This window comes from Marmota flaviventris, chromosome 17 (assembly GCF_047511675.1).
Source record: "Marmota flaviventris isolate mMarFla1 chromosome 17, mMarFla1.hap1, whole genome shotgun sequence".
In the NCBI taxonomy this organism is placed as follows: domain Eukaryota; kingdom Metazoa; phylum Chordata; class Mammalia; order Rodentia; family Sciuridae; genus Marmota; species Marmota flaviventris.
Window position 1 is genome coordinate 30,677,941 of NC_092514.1, and position 27,858 is coordinate 30,705,798.

General features: G+C 37.2%; 2 protein-coding genes and 1 non-coding gene across 3 annotated transcripts in view; 2 read left to right on the forward strand and 1 right to left on the reverse strand.

Moving 5' to 3' along the window:
• Window positions 1-20,934, reverse strand: part of LOC114080967 (olfactory receptor 1D2) — a 45,563-nt gene extending 24,629 nt beyond the window's left edge. Inside the window, exon 1 of the mRNA XM_071603517.1 lies at window positions 20,909-20,934. The gene's annotated coding sequence lies outside the window, so the exon portion shown is untranslated. The remainder of the gene's footprint in view (window positions 1-20,908) is intronic.
• On the forward strand, window positions 5,907-6,012 carry LOC114080968 (U6 spliceosomal RNA). Its single transcript, XR_003580682.2, has one exon. It is a non-coding gene; the product is annotated as a U6 spliceosomal RNA (small nuclear RNA).
• LOC114082066 (olfactory receptor 1A1) lies at window positions 18,906-19,835 on the forward strand. Its single transcript, XM_071603380.1, has one exon. The coding sequence runs from the start codon at window positions 18,906-18,908 to the stop codon at window positions 19,833-19,835; it is 930 nt and encodes a 309-aa protein (XP_071459481.1).
• Window positions 20,935-27,858: the final 6,924 nt, after the last annotated feature.

The window sequence follows — 27,858 nt, forward strand, 5'->3', positions numbered from 1 at the left end:
ACAAGCTATTTCCACTAGGAGGAAATGAGCAGAAGGATCCGACAGCCCATGTCACCATGGGCACAGGGGTCAACACGGCTTTGTGTTGAATGGCCTGGGCTTGGACCTGAAAATTTGAGAAAACAAGTTCCAGGTGATGCTGCAGTCAGTTAACTTGATTAGGAGAAAGAGGAGATAGGATCTATCTCTTCATGCAGTCACTGCTATGAAAAATGAACTGTCATAGACTAAAAAAACTACAGAGGGAATTTTAACAATGAGCCCCAATGCATGGTCCTGGATAGGATTCCTATTTTGACAAACCAACTTGAAAGGATAATTTGGGGGATAACTGGAAAAAGTTGAATATGGACTAGTGATAGACAATAATAAAGAGTTATTAATTAGATTGTTACAAAAATGTTATTTCGGGTTTAAAAGGACTGAGGGTTTTTCTCTCTCATTTTTTCTTTGTTTATTAAGATGCAGGATAAATATTTTGGGGTCTAAAGTCACAATAATTATAATTTACTTTAAATTTTCTTGGCATAAATATGTGAATTTTGAAAACTTGTACCAGGTGCAGATGATATCTGTATGGATACTCCAGAAAGGACTATCTGCTTTGTAAAATACAAATGTAAGACTCTTCCCAACAATTCAAATGAAGGAGACAAATAAATTGAAATAATAAGAAAATAAATCATAGTTAAAGGGAATAGAGATCCAAGATTTACTCTGAGAATTTCAAAACCCCAAAGGAAGTAAAACATTAGAACCAGAAGCAATTTTTACTAAAATGGAAGGGTCACACACTAAATGGTTCTGTGAACTCTGCACATAATTTTTGAAGGATAAAAAGATTTATACATTTAAACATCCTGAGATTTTTTTTAATTTCAAAGATACACAGTCATCAAATACTAAACCGCATGTATTGAGAGTTTACTGTCCAGATGATTCCCAAAGTGCTCTACCTTCTTATCTTGTTTACCCTTCATTTTGTATCAAGAAGAAATAGGGTTTGAATCTTGATTTTACACTAAAAAGCTGTGTGAATTATGCAAGATCTCTGAACATCAATTCCTCACCTGTAAGTGGATACAATAAATGGCTTCTTCTTGCTACAAAATGAAGCTTAAACAAGATAAGACAGGTAGAGAACATTGGGAAGCATCAGGTCACAACATAAACATCTCAAAGGAGGCTCATGGGCTTTCTACACCTTGCTGGGTATCCTGACATACATATTTCCTGCCCCTATTTTTAACACCACTATAATTTACCACAATATCACCACTGTAATTGGTAAGTCCAGCTATACCACCAGATGCAAGCTTCTTAAGTCATGCCCCTGTGTGTCTCATTCACCACAGTGATTCCCCAGTGTTTAAGGTAATGCCTGGCACAAAAGAGATCTTCAAGATACATACAATGCCCCAAGTAATGGAATACATGAACACTGGATACACATCACTCAGCTCCTCCATTCTGTGTTCAGAGGGAGGCACATGGAAGTGAAGGGAAAGATGCTTTCCCTAAGTTTGTGTGGAGGTTTCTGGAGAGTGCTGTCGACTACCTCTGTATTCCAAGAAGTTTAAAACTCTGCCCTGTCAGGCTGGGGATATAGTTCAGTTACTAGAGTGCTTGCCTCACATGCAAAAGGCCCTGGGTTCAATTCCCAGCCCTGCAAAAAAAATTTTTTTAAAAACTGTCCTGTCTGCAATCAGGTCCAATGAACCAACAATAGGCTTGCCTTAAAGCACTTAAAACCCAGTAAGAGATTAACAGACATTCTCTGTTCCCTCCCACACATAATAGATAGGATCAGTCCCATAGGAAGGAGCTTCTCAGCCAAAGTACAGGTCCCCTTTCCTGGAGCACCTACCTTTCTAAGTGTTTCATCTGAGATGAGAGTAGGAAATCCAAAGACTTCACCAGTCAGTCCTCCAGCACCTGGGGTTGGCTTGTTTGAGAAGAATTCCCAGGCCACACCAGCCTGAGGGGGATCCTCCTCCATCTGCTCTCACCCATCATTTTTTTCTGTACCCCCCTCACCCAAAAATCTGCTCACTCCAAGACTGCCTGGAGCATCTCTTATCTTTTAGCTGGAAAGACTTTCAAGCTTACGTCAATTTTTCCTGCCAAACTGTGCAATTGTCAAGACTTCATTGTACTTTCATTATCAAATGATGAAATCTTGTCTTCTCTATTTGACTTGGGCTTTCTAGAGGTGAAGAGCAAGCTTCATTTACACAATCCCCACAAGACCTAGGACACACTAGCTTTGCTGTGGTGAACAGGGGCCCTCTCATGTCCCACCCTAGTTGTGAGCCTCACCCCACTGCCTGTGCCCATCTCAGCCACAATTACAATGACCTGGTGCCTCCTCTTCAGTCCTCTAAGTCAGGGACTTAACATGAAAAAGCTGTCAGCACTCTGAGACTGTCTGGAACAAAGAGTATGATAACAAGCTTGCTTGCCTCCTCTGGTGCAGTGGAACTTTCCTGCACCCCAACTGCAGCTGGATTGCAGATGGGGGGGTTCCTTTCATTAATATCAGGACCTCTGGAATAGCCAGAGTCTCAGTCCTGGGCTATAAGAGGACTTATCCATGTATTTACAACCCAGGTAGAATCAGTGTGAGCTCTCTAGTGTCCTCTGGGAGGCTGGAGCTTCATAATTGTCCCATGCCCCACACATTCCCTCAGGAGCAATTTCTTAGAAGGGGGAAAGATAAGGTCCAGTGGCATTGGGCTTCCTCCAATAAAAACTACAAATAAATAACAGGTAGAAGTATGTTTCTTATACTGAACTAAAGGGCCCGTTCCATCCATTAAAAAAGAAAAAAAATATCCTTTGGTCCACAACATTTGAAATTATTTTCTTCAAATGAAGTCAGAAATGTGCTCTGTTAGTATTTCATCATGTGGAACTCTTGTGGAAAGGGAATAACTATTCAGATAGCAAAAAATGTATGAAGTCATTTTCATTATCATTTCAACATGGATTTTTTTTATCACAGTCTTTATAAGAAGGTCATGCTAATCATGGTTGGACATTGGGGAGGGGACCAAGAGTGAGACACAAGGCTCAATGGAAATATGCCAAGAGACAGAGAAGCCAAATTCAGGGGTTCTTGTTGGTCAAGTTTGGACAATGGGGTAACAAAATAAATGATGTAATTAATTATAACCAAAATAATAAAATAAAAGTAAGTATATCATACTGACATAAATAGATTAATGAATGGATGGGCAAATGAATGAATAAATAAATAAGCAAACCAACAAGAAAGAAAAGTTCTTCCTAGGGATAGAATTTCAACTCATAAATTTTGAAGCCAGGATGGCATTAGGAAAAAAAAAAGCAATACTGAGCAAACATCACAGTAACAGTTGTTGCAGGATATTTATTTATGACAAAGGAAAATTAGTGTCTGCTCAGGACACACTTCTGTAAATATCACCTGTTTTAAGTGATTAAAGAGTCAACATGCATGTATTAGAACAAATCATGGGGCTTCTGATACGATGCACTGATTCTGTGGTATTCCTGGCAAAATGTGCACACCCTGAATCTCAGTATAAGAAAACAGCAGACAAAATCCTTACAAGGCAATTCTGGAGTGATATCAACAAAATGGTGGTCAGCACTGAATGCCAGTGCCCATATATCCCACTCCTCATTGCAGAGTCCCACTTCCTTCCCACCAGTACCCTTACCTAAGCAAGGTAAGTTCTCAATCCTAGCAGGATTGAGAACTGGAATGGGGCTGAAACTTTAAACCCTCACCCTTATAACCCGGAATTTTCCTTCAAAGAAACAGGCACTATTAACAAAAGGGAAATTGTAAATAAAAATATTGGTTTGTGTAGCTACAGAGTGAAGACAGATTTCTGAGCTGGAAATCAGCTTTTAAGTGTGGTTCATTTGATCCACTGTATTCAAATGTCAAATTAAGAAATTAAACAAAATACTCCATTTTACTCCCTTGTCTAGGATAAAGACCTAAGTGACAGTTTTAAGCTGTAAACATCTTGTTCAGTTGTCAGATTATGTATTTTTGTTTAATCTCCTTGGTTAAAAAATTTTGTTTTCAAGGTACTTGGGTTTCAAATATTACATTTATGTCCTATGGAATGTAACTGTCTTTATTTATTAGATTTGTTTTTAAATGACACATGATTGTTAAATATATTTATGGGGGAATGTATGATGTTTTGATGCTACCATTCATTTTGTAATGATCAAAACAGGGTCTATGGCATAATGCATCTTTCATCTCAGGTGAAAATGAAAGAAAAATCAAGATGAACATAGCATTTCCAACAACAGTCTTTCTCTAAAGCAGGCAGCTAATGCACAGCTCATGCTGCTGCCAGGAATGTGAACTTTAGTCTTCTGCACCTTTCCATTGAAGGCATCTTGAATGACAGGTTACATGATGGGCACATCAAGAGGTTTTTGGACCTTTCTTTTATGGACATTTTCATTCTGTTAATACATTCTTTATCTTCTTTTGGCACTAGCCACTCTTCTTCACCTTTCACTAGAAGTTTCAAATTCTCCCAGTCTTCAAATACATGGTCTTTGTTAAATTATTGAGAGGTAAAATATACATTGTTTAAAGCTATGTCAAGAAAATGCTATTAAGAATATTTTCAGTATTTTCATTTAATTTTGCAAACATAAGAAATAACCTGGCTGGGTATAGAATGTTGAGTTGTAAGATTTTCTTCTGGCATGGGTGTTTTCAGGAAAAATCTCAAGGCACTTTTAACTCCTATTTCTTTTTAAATAATGTGTTATTCTTTGGCATTAACATTTTTCTGGGAAAAAATCATTCTTATCAATAAAATACAAAAATATTGGTTGTGCATGGTGGCACCTGTAACAACATCAGCAACCTAGAAGTCTGAGGCAGGAGGACAAAAATTTGAGGCCATCCTGACAACTTAGCAAAACCCTGTCTCAACATAAAATGTAAATAAGATATGAGGCTGTAACTCAGTGGTAGACCACCCCAGGCTTCAATCTCCAACATTTTGTAACAGGGACAATGGCAAGAACTGTGTCTTAACTAACTCTATTTGAGGTTAGATCTACTTTACAATTCACACCTTGTAAAGTTATTTTTTGTTTTTGCTTTTGCCACGTGTTGGAAATTATTTAAAAAATCACCTTTGAATGAATGATATGCTAATGGTTGGACTCAATTATTACAGGAAAAAGATATAAATACTGGTCCCAAGATCACCTCATCAGTAATCTTCCTTTAGTTTTTCAGAGTCTGGGACAGTTGATGGTCTTCAGATAATATCAAAGTATGAGCCAAGGACTTTCTAATTCTGTTCTATAGTTATAAATGGAATACTGTTTAACATGCAAGGATTAATGTGTCTATCAAAAGAATTCTAGAGATGGCCTATGAGATGAAAGTTAATTGTTATCCCAGGGATATTCTGAAAGAAAATAAAAGAAACACAGCCCCTGGATGACAAATACCCCATTCAGTAGGTAGCCTTCCTGCACCATCCCACACACCTCCTTTCCTCCCTATTTTGTAATGATCAAAACAGGGTATATGGCATAATCCCTTTCAAGTACCTGAGTTCCCTAAGAGGATGTTTGAGGATGACAGCCCCTCCATCTTCACAGGGATGGCCCTTGAATGAACCCAACTTCCTGTACTTCAACTCACATACCCCAAGTATTGGCTTTTTAGAAGCAAGCAAAAAGACTTAGAGCATGTAAGAATTTTACATCTACCATGTAGAGTCTGATACAAGATGTGGTAAAACACATGTATACATATAGTAAAACAGGAAGTGAATACTCCATAAGGGTAATGTTATGGTGTTGGTTTAGAGGTGGTAAAATGCCAGTTAACTCTGTGCCAAATACCATATCAAAAATTTCTTCCAGTGCTCACTTTGGCAGCAAATACACTAAAATTGGAACGATACAGAGAAGATTAGCATGGCCACTGCCCAAGATGTCTTGCAAATTCATGAAGCATTCCATGTTTTTTATTTTTAAAATTTTCACTTTATATATATTTTTTTCCCTCATTTATCTGTTTGCCTTGATTCTCTTTCTCTCTTTTCCTCTGCTAACAGCAAATCTCTATTGTTCTCTTTTTCAATCCTCCTCTAATTTTTTAGTTCTATCTTCTCTCCTCCTCCCACATAATCATCACATCCTATAACTTGCCTCTTCTCTCCCAGTCCACCATTTGAAATTATAAACTCTTTTGCAAACTTATTGTTTTATTGTGCAATAACTAATTACATTGTTCCTGTTTATTATGGCAATTAACATTGTAAACATCAAAGCAGAAACTATTTGGTTTAATGCTGTTTATTTTTTGCATTGATTGTTATTTGTTTCACCCCAAACTGTTAATTACTGGAAACCTCAGCGACACTATAAGTCCATAAGATAGAAACTCTATTGCTTCAGATCCATACTGTTAGATGAGTAGATATACAAACAACATGAAAAACCAAGAGAACAAATCATCCCCCCAAAAAACCAATAGAATCCATCAAAACCCCAGAGAAAGAAATGTTAGATAAGGAGTTAAGAATGTACATATTTAAACTGATCCATGAAGTAAAGGACAATGTAAGGAGTGAAATCAGAGAAAAAATACAGGAAGCAAAAGATCATTTCAATAAATAGATTCTGAAAAACAAGCAAGCATAGATTTTCAAAATGAAGAAATCAATAAACCAAATAAAAATTCAATGGAAAGCATTACCATCACACTAGACCAATTGGAAGACAAAGTTTCAGGTAATGAAGATGAAATTTACAATCCTGAAAATAAAGGTGACATAAAAGATTTTAAGAGATCATAAACAGAAATATGGGATAACATGAAAAGATCAAATTTAAAATTTATTGGAATAGAAAAAGGCTCAGAGATAGAAATCAAAGCACAATCTTTTCAATAAAATATCAGAAAATTTCCCAAACCTAAATAATGAAGTAGAACATCAAATATAGGAAGCTTACAGGACACCAAATATGCAAAACTATAACAGACCTACACCAAAGCACATTATTATGAAAATACCTAAATACAAAATAAAGATAAAGTGTTAAAGGCTGCCAGAGAAAAATGACAGGTCATGCTTAGAGGAAAACTAATCCAGATCTCAGCTGATTTCTCAACCCACAACCCCAAAGCAATCAGGTCTTGGAATAATATATAAAAGCTCTGAAAGAAAATAAATGCCAGCCAGGAATACTATACCCAGGAAAATTAAGCTTCAGAAATTATTTTTTTAGATAAGAATACACAATAGTTTATTCTTTTTAAAAAAATAAAGCATTTTGATCATTTAAGAATTGTTTTAGAAGTATTTTAAATATAATTTTTATGTAGGAATTTTCAAAGTTTTTTTCAGCCTAAACCCTTAACCTAAAAGAAAGGCTTATGTGACATTTTAAGTAATAGGGACAAAAGTCAACCTGGTCTGCTTGAGGTAAGATTTGAGGCCTGGGACCCATCTACTTACTTGCTTGTTCATGTCATCTGAAGTGTAGTACAAAAGAACTTTACTCTGCACTACTGGAAAGCCACAGTTCTGTATTAATAGAAACTATTTGTGAATTTTAATCATCCACCATTTTTTTCTTACACACTCCTTGATATATTATGTACTTAGTTAGAGGTTGCCTATAAAACTCAACAAAAATGCACACATATATTGCTAAATCAGATAGCTAATCTCCTATCTAGAATCCATATATTGTCAATATCCTCTAATAATTCCTGGTCATTGAGACCAACCAAGAGAATATCAAATTATCATTCTTTGTCCCATTTTGTTTTTCAGCAATGAGCTTATCAACAGGAAAACTAACTGTTCAAGCATGTAAGTCTAGTTAGCTTATATAAATAAGTTGAATTTTCACAAAATCAAAGCTATCTTCAAATATTAGCTCATAATTTCCCATTTATGTTTCATATTTTTAAATTAATTAATTAATTAATTTTTGTATTACAATTCTTAATGTACCATTATACCATAATTTATCATCTCTGATTATATATAAGGTATGTTGACACTAAATTCACATCTTCATACATGTATTTTGTATAATGAAGCTTCAGAATTATAATGAAATAAAAACTGAATGATAAACAAAAATTAAAAGAATTCTCAACTAGAAAGTCTGTTCTATAAAATATACTCAATAAAAATTTTCATGAAAAGAAAGGAAAAATAAAAGGGAAAAAAAAGCAAAAGAAAAAACAACACTAGATGAATAGTCAACCAAAGGAGAAACTACTTCAAATTAAAAACCAAAAATAAATCAAAATGACAGGGAATAAAAATCATTTCTCAGGCTGGGGTTGTAGCTCAGCAGTAGAGTGCTCGCCTAGCACATGCGAGGCTCTGGGTTCAATCCTCAGCACCACATATAAATAAATAAAATATAATTTTTGTTTCCAACTACAACTAAAAAAAGAAATATTTAAAAAAATCATTTCTCAATAATAACATTGAATGAAAATGGCCTAAACTCATCAATCAAAGGACATAGACATAGACTGGCAGATTGGATTAAAAAACAAGACCCAACAAACGAGATTTACCTCATAGGCAAAGACATCCACAGAATGAAGATAAAAGTATAGGGGGGAAAAAACATGTCATATACATGGATCTCATAACAAGCAGGAGTTTCTATGCACATATCAGATAAAATGGACTTCAAGCCAACGTTAATCAGCAGGGACAAAGAAGGACATTTCATACTGTTTAAGGAAATATACATCAGCAAGACATAACAATCATAAATATTTATGCCCCAAACAATGGAGCACTTATGTACATCAAAAAAATTCTTCTCAATTTCAAGAATCAAATAGACCACAATACAATAATACTGGGTGACTTTAACACAGTTCTTTCACCACTGGATATATCCTCCAAATAAAAATTAAATTAAAAAGCTATAGAACTAAAAAACTACAATTAATAATTTAGACTTAACAGACATATATGAATATTTCTTCCATCAATGACTGAATATACTTTCTTCTCAGCAGCACATAGATCCTTCTCTAAAATAGACCATGATATTAGGTAACTCTTAGCAAAAAAAGAAGAAGAAGGAGAGATAACACCTTGCATTCTGTCATATCATAATGGAAAGAAATTAGAAATAAACAATAAAATAAAAAATAGAAGCTACTCTAATACCTAGAGACTACATGATATGCTATTGAATGATCAATGGATAGCACAGGAAATCAGGGATGAAATAAAAAAAATACTTAGAGGTAAATGAGAATAGCAATACAACATATCAAAATCTCTAGGACATTATAAAGGCAGTTCTAAGGGGAGAGTTCATCGCATTGAGCTCATTCATTAAAAGAATAGTAAGTCACCAAATAAATAACCTAACATTATATCTCAAAGCCCTAGACAAAGAACAAATCAACACCAAAAGCAGTACAATACAGGAAATAATTAAAATCAGAGCTGAAATCAATGAAATTGAAATAAATAAAATTTTAAAAATCAACAAAACAAAAAATAAAATTGATAAACCCTTAGCCAAGCTAATGAAGAAAAAGAGAAAATTCAAATTACTAAAATTTGTAATTAAAAGGAAATGTCACAATGGGCACTATTGAAATACAAATGATAATCAGAAACTAATTTGAAGTTTTACACTCTAATAAAAGAGAAAATCTTTAAGACATCAACAAATTTCTAGAGATACATAACCTACCCAAATTGAAGCAGGAGGATATGTAAAATTTTAAAAGATCAATTTCAAGCAATGATATTAAAGATGCCATCAAAAACCTACTAACAAATAAAAGACCAAGAGAAGACAGATTCTCAGCCATGGTTACCAGACATTCAAAGAAGAACTAATACTAACCCTCCTTAAAATATTCCTTGAAATAGAAAAGGAAGAACCCTTCCAAACTCATTCTTAATACCAAAACCAGACAAAGACACAACAAGAAACTAAAACTTCAGACCAATATCCCCAATGAACATAGATGCAAAAATTCTTAATAAAATACTGGCAAATTGCATTCAAAACATTTTAAAAAGATAGTGTAGTCTCATGATCAAGTGGGATTCATCCCAGGGATGTAATGTTGGTTCAGCATACAGAAATCAATAGATATAATTCTTCACATCAACAGACTTAAAGACAAGAATCACATGATTATCTCAATAGACACAGAAAATGCATTGGACAAAATAGAATATCCATTCATGTTCAAAACACTAGAAAAACTTAGGATAGTATGAACACACCTCAACATTATAAAAGCCATATATGTTAAACCCAAAGCCAACATCATCCTAAATGAAGAAAGCATTCCCTCTAAAAACTGAAGCAAGACAAGAATGCCCACATTCACCACTTCTATTCAACATAGTCCTTGAAACTCTAACTAGAGCAATTAGAGAAAAGAAAGAAATTAAGGGGATACAAATAGGAAAAGAAGAACTCCAACTATCCGTATTTGCTGACAACTTGATTCTACATTTAGAAGACCCAAAAAAAACTGCACCAGAAAATTTCTAGAACTCATAAATGAATTCAGCAAAGTATCAGGATATAAAATTCACCCTGATATATTAATTGCATGCCTGTATATCAGTGATAGATCATATGAAAGAGAAATTAAGAAAACTATCCCATTTACAATAGCCAAAAAAAGTAACATAAAATATTTTAGAATAAATCTGAAAAAAGAGGTGAAAGACTCATACATTGTTGGTGGGACTAGAAATTGGTGAAACCACTCTGCAAAGCAGATTCCACAGAAAATTTGGAATGGAACCACCATTTGGCACAGTTATCCCACTTGTTGGCCTATACCCAAAGGACTTAAAAACAGCTTACTACATCAATGTTTATAGCAACACAATTCACAATAGCTAAACTATGGAACCAGCTTACGTACCCCTCAACATAGGAATGAATAAAGGAAATGTGGTACATATACCCAATGGAATATTACTTGTCCATAAAGTGAATAAAATTATGGCATTTGCTGATGAATGGATGGAACTGGAGACTATCGTGCTAAGTAAAATAAGGCAATGCCAAAAAAAACAAAAGCTGAATGCTCTCTCTGTTACAAGGAGAGGGGAGGGAAGAATAGAAGTTCATTGGATTAGACAAAGGGGAATGAAGGTAAAGGAGGTGGGATGGGAATACAAAAGACAGTAGAATGAACCAGACATAACTTTCCTATGTTCATATATGAACAGTGTAACTTAACGTCGTGTACAACTACAAGAATGAGAAGTTATTCTCCATGTATGTATGATATGTCAAAATACACTCTAGTGTCATGTATATCTAAAAATAACAGATTTTTAAAAGGAACTTCTTTCTCACAGAAGCAGTTTTAGCTTACAGGTGAAGTTGTAGATTAGATAATTATACAAGGTATCTTGCACCCAGAACATTCTAAGAACAAAAACTAAGACTCATTTGTTTTCAAGATTTTTGGTCTTAGGCTTTTGAATAATTTTCTTTGTATGAAGAATGTGTCTATATTGTATATATTGAATAACTTTGTATTCTAAATATAAATTTTTTGAAATAAAAAAGAATTTTTCCAGCTACTAATGCATTCAATCATTATTATGACAATGTTGTTCTCATTATCATTATTATTTCCATAAATAATGGCTTAAGGTCAGTTATATTTACTAAATTGCAGAGTCAACAGTCATGCTTTCAAGGCTTATAATCACCATTACCCTCTACAGAAGATAGTGGCTCACTACCATAGGAAGTGCTAAATCATGGGACAATAACCACTATTCAGAGCTATTCTAAAGATGACATATGCATAAAGTGGACTACATGACATCTAGATCCTTTTCATCTCTTAAGTACCTAGATAATGTGGAGACCAACTCTCTGCATGCTATATTAAAGAGAGTATACCTTGCACCCTAAAACTCTCCAAGTCAAATCCAATGGAAAAAAATGAAGTACAATTCTTTTTCTTTGTCACACTTAACAGAATAGGAAGGAAGAAATACCAGAAGCTCAACTGAACCATAGTCCTTGCAACTCCCAAGAGGGGGTTTCAAGAGTAAGCTAAACAACAGAGGAGAGATCACAAAGAAGGTGGAATAGGTCAGCCCACAGCTCAGACCCTAGAGACACAGTCTCCAAGAAGTCTTTTTACCCATCCTACTTTCTGGGGAAGATTACTGTTGGGAGCCACTATATCCCCTCAGGGACCCACTCGAGGAGTGTCAATGAGTCCCAACAATTACTCTTTGACCTGAATGAAGACACAAGAGAGTCATGGTTTAGGAGACTTATAACCTGATGGCTCATTCCTAACCACCTTTCTCCTAAGGCCTACCCAGCTTTTTTGAATTGGAAACTAGATCTCTCATTCTCATGCTCCATTATGAACAGTTCCTGCCATCCCATCTATTCCATAGGTCAACTAAGAGTGCCTCTTTCCAAACCATCCTGGACCTGTCTTCTCTACCTCGCTCACAGAGACCCAGGCCAGCTTGAACTCCAAAAGGAAGACTAGCTGATGGTTACCAGATGCCTGCAAACTTCCCACTGTGGAAAAGCAGTGACAGTCCTATCTGGCAAGGACATTTCTTGACAACATCCAAGCTGACTCCACAGGTGAGGGCTGAGGACATTACAGATGGTTTATAACACCAACATTAAGCAGTAATCGCCAGCATCTTCATCACAAGCATTCCTTTCCTTGACCCTTGAAAAGCCCCCACAAGGTAAGTTGAATTATTATGCCATTTTATAAGATATTATTTACCAGGTGAAGTAAATGGCCAAAAGTCACATTGAGTTGCAGTAGTTAAACCAGGGTACAAACCTCACCCTGAGTCCAGATCCTAAAGTTCCCAAGATGTGATATACAACAGAGATGGTATCCTCCCCACTGACCTCACTTCTCCAGGGCTCCTGTCCATAAACACAGGATCAGGATGAGGTAGGCAAGACAGGTTATCTAGATCTTAGGTCCTATCTGTCTCCTGAAGTCATAGTCTGTGTGGCTTGTGCTGTGTGCATGCATACTCACACACCTGCATGGCCTTAGAGAGGAGACGCCATCCACTCCCACACTCAGCAGCATCTCGGAAAGGGCCCTTCACAAGGTGGTGGTGTCTCCTTGTCAAAGCACAGGTGAGAATCTAAAGCACATGAAGGATGCCTCCTTGACCATCTCTGTTGCCCCCCAAAACAAGGGAAGCACTTGGCCTCTTTGTCCCTAAACAATTGTCCTCAGCACTATTACACTCATGTCACTGACTTCTCAGAGCACAAACATGTCCCAGGAAGTGGATATTAGTGTCAGCAGTGTTTGAGACTTTGACTTCCTTCCATTGAACTCAAAAGCCCTGGCTGCCTCTAGCATTCATGTGGATACACCTCTGGCTCCTCTCCCTGGTAGCATAAGGGTCATTACATCTCTTTCTCCATGGTTTCCACAGAAATCCTCTCTCCCTGTGACCACACTCGAATATCATACTCTTTGGCTTTCCATCCTGAAGACCATCCTGTGCTCAGATCTTCTTTCCCTGTTTCTTTACTCCTGCACTTATTACAACCACTTCTTCTATCTGGTGCCTCTCTTTCTTACATTCTTAACCTCACCCCCCACCTTTTTATATTTCTTAACACTTTAAGGCTGTCCTTACACTGGATTGTCAGTCAAAGTGTTTCCAACTTCACTGATAAATTAATATATTCATTCAAACACATGTTTACACTGAACAAACCAAAAATGGTTAGTGAAACCCACAAACACCCTCTAATTCTTAGTACTTAATGAATAAAGCATAAAGACCTTGCATGAGATGAAAATCCTCCACAAAATAAAATCAACTTGTTTTCCAGGCTGATATCTTCCCCCATCCCTGTCCTTTTCTGTTCCCTCAGCTCTGAGAAAGATATACAACAATTTTTTTTTTTCCTGGAGTTTTCCTCCACTGTCTGAATTTTTTGGTACTTGAGGTTATCTCCATAAGGAGTTTGGACTTCATCTATGTATTGATGCGTAGACATGAGTGATTTTAAAGAAATGGACAGAAACATATTTGTGTATTATATTTTTATTCCAACAGATAGACATCTCTATAGGCAAGACCAATTCATAAAGGAAGAACAGAGATAAGAAAAGGAGTGGGAGTTAGAAAGAGTTATAGGACTGAGGATGATTCATTGAATGACGGAAGAGGCTAAAATATGTTTGCCAGTTAATGAAAGAGTTGGTAGTAATGTAGATACTGAAAATACTGCTGTTTTTTTCTCCCTTACATAGCTTGATGTATGAATCCTGGATCTCCTTCCCAATGTACCCCCTTTTTTGTTCTTAGCTCATTCAAAAGGAAACCTCTCTCCATCTCCTACATTTAGTGAAACATGTGCTTAAGCCAGGCATGATACTGTACACCTGCAATCCCAGTGACTCTGAAGATTGAGGCAGGAGATTGCAAGTTTCAGTCTGGAGTTGGCAACTTAATGAGATACTATCTCAAAATTTTAAAATATTAAAAAGCCTGGGAATGTAGCTCCGTGGTGGAATGCCCCTTGTTGGTTCAATCTCTAGTACAGGAAAAAAAACGGACTTGATCCACTAGCAGCATCATGGCTACACTCTAAACCAAATTATCACCAAACATTTGAAATCTCTATTTAGAATTGAATGTATTAGTTATGATATTGCTAAAATACCAGAGTAGCACAGAGAATAACATAACAAAAACTTGTATAGAATAAAGAGAACATTTCATATTTCCTCCAATTTTTTAAAATAAATATTACAGGTACACTTGAAATGTTCTTATTCCCATCCAAAATCTTCTTTCTGATTCCCACTCCAGAGATGACCACTCTTCTACCATTGGTAAGATACTTCCATTCAGGACTTATATTCCTGCTACATTCTAGGTATATTACTTTAGATTAACATGTACATGTATTTTCTGATGTGCCATATATGTTCCAGCAACTTGCTTTTTCTCACTACATTATTTGTGTCTGATTTATCTATGTGAATTTGTTTTTTAAAAACAGTTGAAAGGAATTCATTAATAAGAACATAGCACGATTTCCTTATCCATCCCTCACTGAATGGGCCATTTCTAATTTTCCTATATGATAAGACGCATCTCATGCATGTCTTCTTGAGGCCATGTGCTTGAGTTTCTCTAGGGCTAGTTAGAAATATAATTATTGGGTGGAAGGTGTATGAATTTCATCTTTCCTACATGTGGGCTCATGGTTTGTTGATTCCTTCTTCCTTGTAGTCCTTCCACAAATTGTTTTAGTTTGGAACAGTTTGTTAAATTTTACGTGTAAAGGAAACCCTATGGTATTTGCACTGGGATTTCATTGAATTCAGAGATTACCTGGAAAAGAACTGAGGTTTATACAGTGAGACTTTCCATGAACATTCTCTATAGCCCCAAATTTCTTTTTTTTTTCTTTCATTAAAGTTTATGAAAATTTATTGAGATTAAAAACTGTTTTGGACCTCGTTCGTTAGAATTATTTCTAGAGGCCTCAAAATTTTCTACAACTATTTTTAATGTAGAATCTTTTTGAAATAATATTTTCTAATTTACATAAATATAGCATCAATTTTTCTACATAATGGTTTATAACTAAGAAAATTATTGAAATCTCTTTGTTCATCCATAGATTCCATGGATTTATTTGTAGATGATCACATTTTTCTATGAATAATCTTTTTAAAATTAATTTATTTGTTCTAATTAGGTATATATGACAGCACAATGCATTTTGATTCATTGTACATAACTGCAGCACAACTTTTCATTTCTCTAGTTGTACATGATGTAGCATCACACCATATGTGCAGTCACACATGTACCTAGGGTAACGATGTCTATCTCATTCTACCATCTTTCCTGCCCCCATGACCCCTCCCCTATTTTTGCTCCCCTTTGCCCAATCACAGTTCCTCCATTTATCCCTTGCCCCCCAATTAGAATAATATCTTTTGTTTACAATCATGACAGCAAATTCTTTCTAGTGTTCCTTTTACAAATAGGCTAATCTTCAAGCATTTTATACAGACTACTAATCTCCATGTTTTATGTGGCTCTGTGGCCACATCTACTCAACCAAATGGTACAAACATCCCAAGTCCCAGCCCTGAGGACCCACTTAATTCCTTATCACAAACCCCAAGGGGCCACTACAGCATTGACTATGCCTTTCATTTCTTGTTCTAAATTTTATTTTTGCCTCTCAACCAGGTATGCCCATCTCTTTCTTTTACATTTGGCTATGTTTTTGGTGGGGGGTTCTTGCTCACATTTTTCTAAACTTTCTATGTATTTTATTAATAATGGAACCTGTTAATATCAGCTTTGTGTGCCATGTTGCTTAGAGCCCAACCTCTAAAATCTTACATTGCTGTATCATATAAGATAAATATAGTCTCTGAGACTCCAGGTTTATAGAACCCTTTGAAATCAGAAGCATAGGAATTCTAGATGAAGATAAGGAAAGATATCTTAAAAGACAATCCCAAAGTGCTTTAGATGTAGAGATGATAATGTACATCCTGACTAGATATGACAGAGATAAATAGACCTTCATTGCTCATGCCTAGCATATAATTCACATATTACTATAAGAAACACTGAGAAGTGCTGATTAAATTATTTACAGATTTAATTAATTTTTAAGTGGAAGCCCCTTCAGAAAAATTGGTGAATTATTTATGAAAACCCAGATTACTGCAACTAATTGATTGTACAATGTAAAGTGGCTTTAAGAAAATAAGAGATTATATCTTTCCTAAGTAACCGTCCATGTGGGTGTTCTTGGTGGTGCGTATCTCTCCTGGACATGGAGAACTAGGGATTCAGGCTCATCACCCTTCACGGGACTTCATCATCCCATCCAGCATCCTCCACATCTGAATACATTTGGCACAACAGAGAGTAGAGGAAGCCCAGCACTGGTTCACATAAGTGGATTGGCTAGAACCCACTCATATGACCAAATCTCAACAGAAGGGAATCTGGGAAATGTAGTCTAGTTGAATGTTCAAAGAGAAGAGAATAGTATGGATTTGGACAAGCAGCTTGCCAACTGTCATAGTTAGTAGTCTTAAAATGCAAGGTGGGACAAAGAGGAACCTGCAATGGAGCAGTGAAGGGAGAACTAATGATATTTCAGTTAGAAGAGTAAGATGGTGTGAGCCAAAGCACTGAGACATGAAGTATAAAGGCAGAATGACATAGACATTATAGTAAAACAAGAATCAAAATAACCAAGGCACTGATAAGAGCTAAATTGGGAGATTTTTCTTGTGAGTATCCTACATGTAGGGAATACAATAAACCAGTATTCACTCAAGCAATATGGAGGGAAAGCTTATTGGTATTTGCAATGAACAACACTTATCCATTATCATTCTGGAGAAGTTAAAAATAAACAATATATGATATTCCACTTTCCAAAATCTTGCATTCTTCTTAGACTAAATATATATCAAGTGGGGTGGCGAGACATGTTGTCCAGATGATTGGACATGAAAATATGGGAAGAGGAGACCAGGCCTGCCAAACTAGACTTGTGAGCTTATTAAACAGTTTTTGTAGGTACTGTGGAGTTGCATGAGTCACAATGCAAAATAACTAAGAACAGAAAGAAGTCTGAAGAGAAAAGCATAGTGATTCTGTATATTTGAGGGCTTGTCAGATATAAAACATCTTAAAGGAAGTGGTGAAATACAAAAGAATCAAAATAATACCATTTTGTTCTGACCTGACTCCATTTTATGTTTGCTTAAAATGTTTTCTTTTCAGCCTCCTGACAGCTGTATGTATGTTGACAGTAGAGTAGGACCTTCCCACGGCCCTGACTATAGCCCTCATATATAACAAAAATGACTCTGAAATGTATAATCAAAACAATTCTCTCATGTAATCAAAATATCTGTCTCAACAAAGTCTTTTCTCACCTACATCCTTGTGGTTTTGGTGGTTTTTTTTTTATAAATGCTGTGCTTCCACAATTCAAGTGCTGGGAGTTCTTTGAGGCACTAGCCTGCTCCCAGTCGCTTGCCTGTCTTGCTCACTAAAGTATTTTTTTCCCTTTCAATGTTGCTCAATAAGCATGGTGGTCTGTAATTCTCACACACTCTGTAACAACAGCAAAAGTCTATTTCCAAAATGAGACACCAAGGGAGAAAATTCACTGGTTTATTTTGGTGGAATCTAAACCCAGTGATCCTTGTGATTTACAATCTCCCAATGCCCCATACAGACCCATTACCTTATGGGGTCTGGGATCACTCTTTGTTTGGTCATAGAACAATTCCACATTTCCAGGCCCATCTATCTACTAACTGATCCATGGCCTGGAGAAATTAGTCCAAAAGTCCAAAGGCCGTCTGTTCCTTATCATATATAATAAAATCAGTGTGTGATTCTGGCTTCTCCATTAAATTATCAGGTCCTTGAGAGCAGGGACTATGCCTTATCCACTGAATGAATGAATGAATGAATGAACTGTATTTGGCACATATTTTGATTTTTCCATAAGGTCTAATATAGACTCTAGACCATGGAATATGAGATTTAATTATGAAATGATTGAGTCTTGAGAGTTTAGGGTGTGCTGATAGGGGAGGATGAGCACTTCTGATTCACACGTTGCTCACTTCTCAGACATGAGTGTCTGGGGTGAATGTCAATTAGTCCCAGAGACCAACAGAAATGTTTCTTCAAAGTTTGAATATCTCTGGATTTTATGAAGGCAGGCATTGAGAAAGCAGATCACTGGAGTGAGAAGTGCTGCATACAGAAGATCATAATGCACAGTAATGGCACTAATAATTCTGGACTCTTCTTGTCTTTCATGTTGAAGGAACCATGAAAGAAGAAAACCAGTCTTCTACCATGGAGTTCATCCTCTTGGGAGTCACAGGTCAGCAGGAACAGGAGGATTTCTTCTTCATCCTCTTCCTGTTCATTTACCCCATCACAGTCGTGGGAAACTTACTCATCATCCTCGCTATTCTCTCTGACAGTCACCTCCACAACCCCATGTATTTCCTCCTGGCCAACCTCTCCTTTGTTGACACCTTCTTCTCCTCTGTAACCATCCCTAAGATGCTGGCCAATCATCTCCTGGGCAGCAAAGCCATCTCCTTTGGGGGATGCCTGACACAGATGTATTTCATGATAGCTTTAGCCAACACAGACAGCTACATGCTGGCGGCCATGGCATATGATCGAGCTGTGGCCATCAGCCGCCCTCTTCATTATACAACCATCATGAGTCCAAGGTCTTGCATCCTGCTGGTGGTTGTATCCTGGGTGACTGGAAACGCCAATGCCCTTCCTCACACTCTGCTCACAGCTGGTCTGTCCTTCTGTGGCAGCAAGGAAGTGGCCAACTTCTACTGTGACATTTCCCCCTTGCTCAAGCTGTCCTGTTCTGACATACACTTGAACGTGAAGATGATGTACCTAGGGGTTGCTGTTTTCTCTGTGCCATTACTGTGCATCGTTGTCTCCTATGTTCGTGTCTTTTCCACGGTCCTCCGTGTTCCATCTACGAAGGGTGTACGCAAAGCCTTCTCCACCTGTGGGTCTCACCTCACAGTTGTTTCCTTGTACTATGGGACAGTCATGGGCATGTATTTCCGACCTCTGACCAGTTATAGCCTAAAGGATGCTGTGCTTGCTGTGATGTACATGACAGTGACCCCGATGTTAAATCCTTTCATCTACAGTCTGAGAAACCAAGACATGAAGGCTGCTCTGAAGAAACTCTTTCACAGAAGAAGCTCTTCATAACCAATGTGAGGTCATACACTGCATACAGTGCTCACCACTGGGAGGAACTTGGAATTCCACCTCCAGTATCTTCTTCTATAGAGAAGTTCTGCCTTGGAACTTTGCAGCCTTAAATTCCTAGTTTCAGAAATCTTGTGACATTTGATAAAACAATTTATGAAAATCATCACTTTGACCACATTTATGTTCCTTTTGGCAGAGCAGCAGCACCGCTATGGGGTTCATGTTTCACCTATACAACTGACTAGCAGAGTAAAGTTGGAAAAGTGTGAGCCTCGGCTTTTATATATACATATTGGTATCCTAATATCAGTCCTGCCTGTGCCACAGGGTGTGATCACCTCAGCTCATGCTTTGAAGACTTCAGATCACCATTTGCCTGTCAATTTTTATTTGATTAATGTGCTTGATAATATGACTAGGTATAATCCTGCCTACTAAGCTTGCAAGCCTCCTGGGGCAGGAGCTATGTTCACATGTAACTATATCTTCACAATCTTGGTCACCTAAAGTGCATCCAGTAAACAAGGGCAAACTTGGAACGGATGAATGATAAGATTGTCTCTCATGCATAGTCTGATAATGATTAGAGATAACTGGACTGAACATGATTTATCCATCCTTAAAATCTTTCAGCAATCTGGTAATATACTTTTGTGCTTCCTTCATATTTGATTCAAACAGACTGTCTCTTAAGATCATAAGGGTTTTTTCTAAAAGGTCTCTACACCTTAAAATAATAATTATTCTCATTTAATTAATTAATATAGTGCTGGTATAATAAATTGCTGCCATAATTCATGACAACATGAAATGAAGGTACACTGACCAAATAAAGATGCCATATAATAAATGAAGAACATAGAGAAATATAAGAAAACCATCTGTGATAGTGTAAAACCCTGAGGCTCAGCAAGAAGGTCTTTGCGCACCAGGCCCCATAGGGCAGAGGAGGGAAAATAGAGATGGACAGGGACAGAGGGAGTAATATGCCAAGCCAGATGCTCCACAGGATCTCTAAGTTTACTAAAAGAGGAATCAATCTGGAATTAGCAGTTGAGGAATAAACTCACCTCACTCTTTCCTTATCGGATCTCTTCTGTAGCTCTCCATTGACCCAATCAGAAGCCAGAGCATAAGGCAGCCCATTGTGTAGTCCACATGGATCAACTTCTCTGGGCGCAGAGCCTGATGGGGAGCAGGGAAGAATGGATGTAGGAGAACAGAGGAAAATCATGCAGGACCATCCAGTGCTATTTAATGCAATTCTTACTTTGTTTTGAAGATTCAGGCCCTCCCTCATAACAAAGGGGAAATTAAAAATAAGAACTACTGTTTGTAGCTGCAAAGGTTAGGCAGAATCCTGAGCAGTCATCAGTTTGGAGATGTGTTTTCATTTTTTTATTTGTTCTTTTTAGAAATACATGACACTAGATTGTATTTTCACATATTATACACACGTGGAGTATAACTTCCCATTCTCATGGTTGTACCTGATGTGGAGTTACGCTGGTCGGGTGAACACAGGAAAATAATTATCAATCCATGCTACTGTCTTTCCTATTCCCATCCCCCTCCCTTACCTTCATTCCCTTTATCTAATCCAATGAACTTCTATTCTTCCCTCCACTTCCTTATTGTGTTAGCATCCACATATCAGAGAGAATATTAGCATTTGTTTTTTGGGGATTGGCTTATTTCACTTAGCATGATAGTCTCCAATTCCATTCATTCAATGGAAAAATGCCATAATTTCATTCTTTTTATGGCTGAATAATATTCCATGGTGTATATATACCACATTTTCTTTATCCATTCATCTGTTGAAGGGCACAGATTGGTTCAATGTTTAGCTACTGTGAATTGAGCTGCCATAAATATTGATGTATACTCCTCTGGATATATGCTAAGGAGTGGGATAACTGGGTCAAATGGTGGTTCCATTCTAAATTTTCTGAGAATCTCCATATTGCTCTCCAGAGTGGTTGCACGAATTTTCAGTCCTACCACCAATGTATGAGTGTAACTTTTCCACCAAATCCTCATCAATATTTATTGATATTTATATTCTTTATAATTGCTATGCTGATGGGAGTAAGATGAAATCTCAGTGTAGTTTTAATTTGAATTTCTCTACTTACTAGAGATGTTGAACAGTCTTTTGTGTATTTGTTGTCTGATTATATTTCTTCTTCTGTGAAGTGTCTGTTCTGTTCCTTTGCACATTTATTGATCAGGGCATTTGGGTGTTGCTGTTTGTGTGTGTGTGTGTGTGTGTGAATGTGTGTGTGTATGTGTTAAGTTTTTGTGTTCTTTATATATCCTAGATTTAATGCTCTACCTAAGGTGTAGGTGGCAAAATTTTTCTCCCATTCTGTAGGCTCTCTCTTCATGTTCTTGACTATTTTCTTTGCAGTGAAGAAGTTTTTAGTTTGATAAAATCTCATACATTGATTTTTTATTTTACATATTGCACTTTAGGAGTCTTGTTGAAAAATTTGGTTCCTAAGTCAACACAATAGAGAGTTGGGCCTACTTTTTTTTCTAGAAGGTGCACAGTCTCTAGTCTAATGCCTAGATCCCAGATCCACTTTGAGTTGAGTTTTGCACAAGGTGAGAAATAAAAGTTTGATTTTATTTTGCTACATATGGACTTCCAGTTTTCCCAGGACTATTTGTTGAAGAGGCTATCTTTTCTCCAGTATACATTTATGGTGACTTTGTCTAGTGTGAGATAACTGTATTTTTGGTGGTTTGTCTCCCTATCTTCTATTCTGTTACATTGGTCTTTGTGTTTCTTTGGTGCCAATACTATGCTGTTTTCGTTTACCATAGCTTCAGTATAATTTAAAGTCTGCTATTGTGATGCCTCCTCCTTCACTCTTCTCCCTTGGGTATTCTGTGCCTCTCTGTTTCCAAATGAATTTATTGACTTACTTTCCTGTTTCTGTGAAGAATATCATTGGAATTTTATTAGGAATTACATTAAATCTGTATAGTGCTTTTGGTAATATAGCCATTTTGACAATATTAATTCTGCCCATCCAAGAACATGAGAAATCTTTCAATATTCTAAGGTCTTCTTCAATTTATTTCTTTAGTGTTTTATAGTTTTCATTGTAGAGGTCTTTCAGATCTTTTGTTAGATTGATTCCTAAATCTTTTTTGAGGTTTTTGTAAATGAGATAGTTTTCCTAATTGATTCATGACTATCAATTGTACAAGAATGCAATTGATTTATGGGTATGAATTTTCTATCCTGCTACTTTGCTGAATTCACTTAGAAGCTTTCAGGTGGAGGTTTTGGGGTCTTTTAAATATAGAATCATGTCACCAGCAAAATTTTCCTTTCCATATTCCTTTAATTTCTTTCTTCTCTCTAATTGCTCTGGCTGAAGTTTCAAGGACTATGTTTAATAGAAGTGGTGAAAGGGGGTATCCTTGTCGTGTTCCACTTTTTAGAGGGAATCTTTCAATTGTTCTCTGTTTAGGATGATGTTGGCAGTGGGTTTAACATGAATAGTTTTTATAGTGTTGAGGTATCTTTCTACTGTCTCTAGCTATTCTAGTGTTTTAAATATGAATGGATGCTGTATTATGTCAAATGCTTTTTCTGCATCTGTTGAGATACTCATGTGATTCTTGTCTTTAAGTCCATTGATGTGATGAATTAATTTTATAGACTTCCATATGTTGAACCAACCTTGCATCCCTGGGATGAACCTCACTTGATCATGATGCACTCTTTTTAATATGTTTTTGTATGTGATTTGCCAGTGTTTATTAAGAATTTTTGCATCTATGTTCATCAGGATATTGGTCTGAAGTCTTCTTTCCTTGCTGTGTCTTTTTCTGGTTTTGGTATCAGATTGATATTAGTTTTCATAGAATGAGCTCGGAAAGGTTCCCTCCTCTTCTATTTTATGGAATAATTTAAGGAGGATTAGTGTTAGTTCTTCTTTGAAGGTCTGGTAGAACTCAGCTGAGAATCCATCTTTTCTTGGACTTTTCTTTGTCATTAGGCTTTAAATGACATCTTTAATTTAATTGCTGAAAATTGATTTGTTCACATTTTTTATATCCTCCTGATTCAATTTGGGAAGGTCATAGGTCTCTTAAAATATGTCCATGTCTTCAAGATTTTCTATTTTGTTAGAGTATAAATTTTCAAAACAGTTTCTGATTATCAAATGTACTTCAGTTGTGTCTGTGGTAATATTTCTTTGTTCATCATTAATTTTAGTAATTTGAGTTTTCTGTCTCTTTTTCTTCATTAGCTAAGCTAAGGCTTTATCAATTATATTTATTTATTTTCAAGAACCAACATTTTTGTTTCATCAAAACAGGAGAATCACAAGTTCAAGACTAGCCTGAGCAACTTAGCGAGACCTTGTCTCCAAATTTTTTTAAATGTAAATAAAAGGGTGAGGGGCTGGGAATATAGTTCAGTGGTAGAGTGTCCCTGGGCTCAATCTCCAGTACTGAATAGACAAAGAAAGTCATTTGGAAAAACAGTAATCAGTAGGAGGCTATACTATCAGTATTACTTTAGCACCATTAATGGCCCATGTTCATTAAACTTAGGTTATAAGCATAAATCAGTTTCCCATATGCTGCTTTTATGTTTAAGGAGCAGTATTCTGTAGTAGGGGGAAAACAATTTTAGGGGAGGAACAGTTTATTTGAGGGCTCAAGGTTTCAGAGGTCTCAGTCTATAGGCAACTCCATTCCTCAGGGCTCAAGGTGAGGGAGGTCATCAAAGGGGGAAAGTGTGATAGAGGGAAGTTGCTCACATGATGATCAAGAAGCAGAAAGAGACTCCACTCGCCAGATTCAAAATATGTATCCCAAAGGCATGTCCCCAATGCCCACCTCCTCCAGCCACACTCTGCCCACCTTCAGTTAGTTACCATTCAGTTAACCCCATCAGGGGATTAATTCACTGATTGGGCTAAGGCTCTAATAATCCAACCATTTATTCTCTAAACCTTCTTATATTGTCTCACACTTGAGCTTTTAGGGAACAACTCACACCCAAACCATAACACAAGGGATTGGCTACTAATAAGTGAAGAGAATGCTCAAGAATAGAGGAATGACTGAAATAAGAAGTAGCCACTAACCCTAGGGCTGTGATAGAGTACCACGGAAGAGCTGCGCCCGACCCAGGACTAAGATCCATCCCTGATGGGCCTCAGTCCACTGGATGGGAAAGTCATTATGGCACCACATCAGTGGAACTTACAGGAAACCCATCCTCTATTCACAGGTAGATGTCTCACTGGAGGCACTCCACTGTAAGGCCACCTGGGTACTGAGAGGTTGGGGTCAAGAAAGGGCTGTTGGCAAGAGAAACCACTGGCCCTTTGGTGCTGCCAACTTCTGAGAGCAGCAGGCACTGTATGCTGGAGGAGCTGAGTGTGCTGTCAGAACCTGGTGCTGAAGGTGCCCAAGAGGCAGGAGCCAGACCTTGAGGTGCAGCATGCACTGCAGGAGCCTGCCAAGGGAACACAAAGAGCTTGCCAAGCAAGCACAAAAGAGAAGCAAGTCTTTCCCTCCTGCAGGGCTTCTCTTGCACCATCTACTGACAAAGCTTAACATCCTGCTGCCTGGCTAAGGGAACACATTTAAAGAGCCTAGATTTTCACATTCTAGGCAGTGATGGGAAAATTTAGGGAAGAGAATAAAGCTAAACAAAAAGCCATCACGACTCTATAAAGAAAAGATCAGCAACCCAACAGAAAGAAAAGAAAGAGAGATGCACAGAGAAACATTGAAAGCAGAGGCAAGAGATAAGAAAGGAAGGCTGAGATGTGGTATTTTTGGTAGAGCACTTACCTAGTATGTGCAAGACCCTGGGTTCAATCCCTAGTACTACCAAAAATAAACAAAAAAGACACACAGAGAAACGGACAAGAGAGCTTTTGCTGTTCTTTGCGTGTTCTTTGACTCTAAAAGACACCCTTGTATCTTTTTAATAAATACCCCGTTTTTGGCTTAAACTAGTTTGATCTGGTTTCAAGCCCTGCAACAAAACCATCCCACTCAGTACTGGCTGGCAATAACAAAGTTCTTGAGTTAAAAATCTTAGATAATAATCGTTTCATTGCTGAGTCCTTGTAATAGGTTATTGCTGTTTGTATCTGCAAGAGTTTTGACCTTTCCAGGTTTTATAAACTCTTTTTCCTTAGTGTAAAATACTACAGTTGAAAAAGTTAAAAATATTTTCCATCATATTACACTGTTACACTTCAAGTGGCATAGGTGGGTTTCACCTGGACCCCCACTGTCCATTTTCCCTGGAATGTTTCTTCAGATTCCTTATTAGCAATAAGTTCTCATAAAACCTAGTAATCAGTATTCTAGAACAAAGTCATAAAGACTCCTTTGATAGTCTTAATTTTTTTTTCCTAATGCAATGTCTTGCAGGGGGACTCAGTAAAAATTCCCTCAGTTCAATCATTGGAGCAAATTTTCTAGACCATCTTTCTTATAAAGCACCTGTGCCTTTCCTAAGATGAGCTCACTTGTGTCTGTTTAATCACTCATTTGTATGTGTTCGTGTGGAGGTGATTATAGAGCAGTTTGTTTTTATTAGTTTTTTTCAAATGGGCGGTTTGGTGTTATTATTCCACTGGAGGGAGCCAATTTTTCAACTCGGTCTTTAGTCTTTCTACTGGAGTTACTAGTTGATTCTGCCTTTAACATCATTAGCGATAAGGAACACTTCACCCATGGGTGTGAGCATCAGCTCCTTCCAACAGCTTTTTTTTTCCTAGGTTGGTGGTAGATTTCTGCAGTCTCATATAATTTGCTTTGGTTTGAAGAAATATGCTCTAGCTATATTTTAATTTTAATTTAATTTTTTGATTCTTTCAGTGTCTGGTTTTCCTTCTCACCAGATTCCTTCTGTTTCCTGAGAGATGCTCATCTTTTCTCTGGATGTCATCCTTATTATAGGATGCCCCTGTTATTCATGCCCATATCATCCATTTTCATCTCAAACTATTCCTTTCAAGCTTCATGTTTTATGTATACTTCTCTATTCTCTCCCCTCTACTGATTCCCTTTCATTTTCCTATAAGATCCTGTGTCTTTCTGGGACAGATATTTTCCCATGGTTGTGATAATGGTGATCCCCTTTGGTGAGGGGATGGGCATCTCTCTACCTCTAGCACCCTCACTGAGCCCCACCCCTCTCTCACTGGACCTGATGCTATGGTCATAGAAGATACTTATATAGAGACTGCGACCTGGGTTTCAGTGAAAGACTGCAGCAGAATCCCCCATGTGCTTGTTTAAAATACAGATTCTTGAGCCCCATCCAGATCAGTTGAATTGTAACTCTAGAGCAGTCCCTGAAATCTGCATTTTTAACAAAATTTCTGGGTGATTTTTATGTACCCTGAAGCTGAACTTCTAGAGAAGAAGGCTTCCCTACATGATGTTCATGCAAAGTACAGTATCAGTTCTGAGAATGACTCAGCCATGGGTCTGGTCTAAAATTAAAGACAACTTCTACAAATTTCTCCAGACCCTGACTCCCAGGAGGCATCATCTCTACCTGGAGAAATGGAGACTGAAAGTCCCCTTCTCTGATCATTGCTCTTAGGTTCTATCACTGTCTTGGATTTTCTCTCTGGAACTTAACTGTGGTTCCCATAAACAGGGTATGTCAAGGTGAACCATTAAATTATTGAGGTGAGATGTAGAACCATAACAATGACCCATCAAATTCACATTCTAAATTCAGAGAACCATCAGAGTCTCTGGAACCAGCCACAGAGCCCCAGCAGATGTGCAGAGAGGCACCACTGGATCAGGACTAGCAATGAAACCAACACTCCCCCCTCATTCCCCAGGCAACACAAAGGGAGGACTGGCTCTATGAAGAGGAGCTGCGTCTGACTTGTGTGATGGTTAAGGAGTGTCCAAAGAGCTGGGAAAGCATTATTTCTGAGTGTGTCTATGAGGGTGCTCCAGGAGAGGCGGCATTTGAATCAGTAAACTGAGTAATAATCAC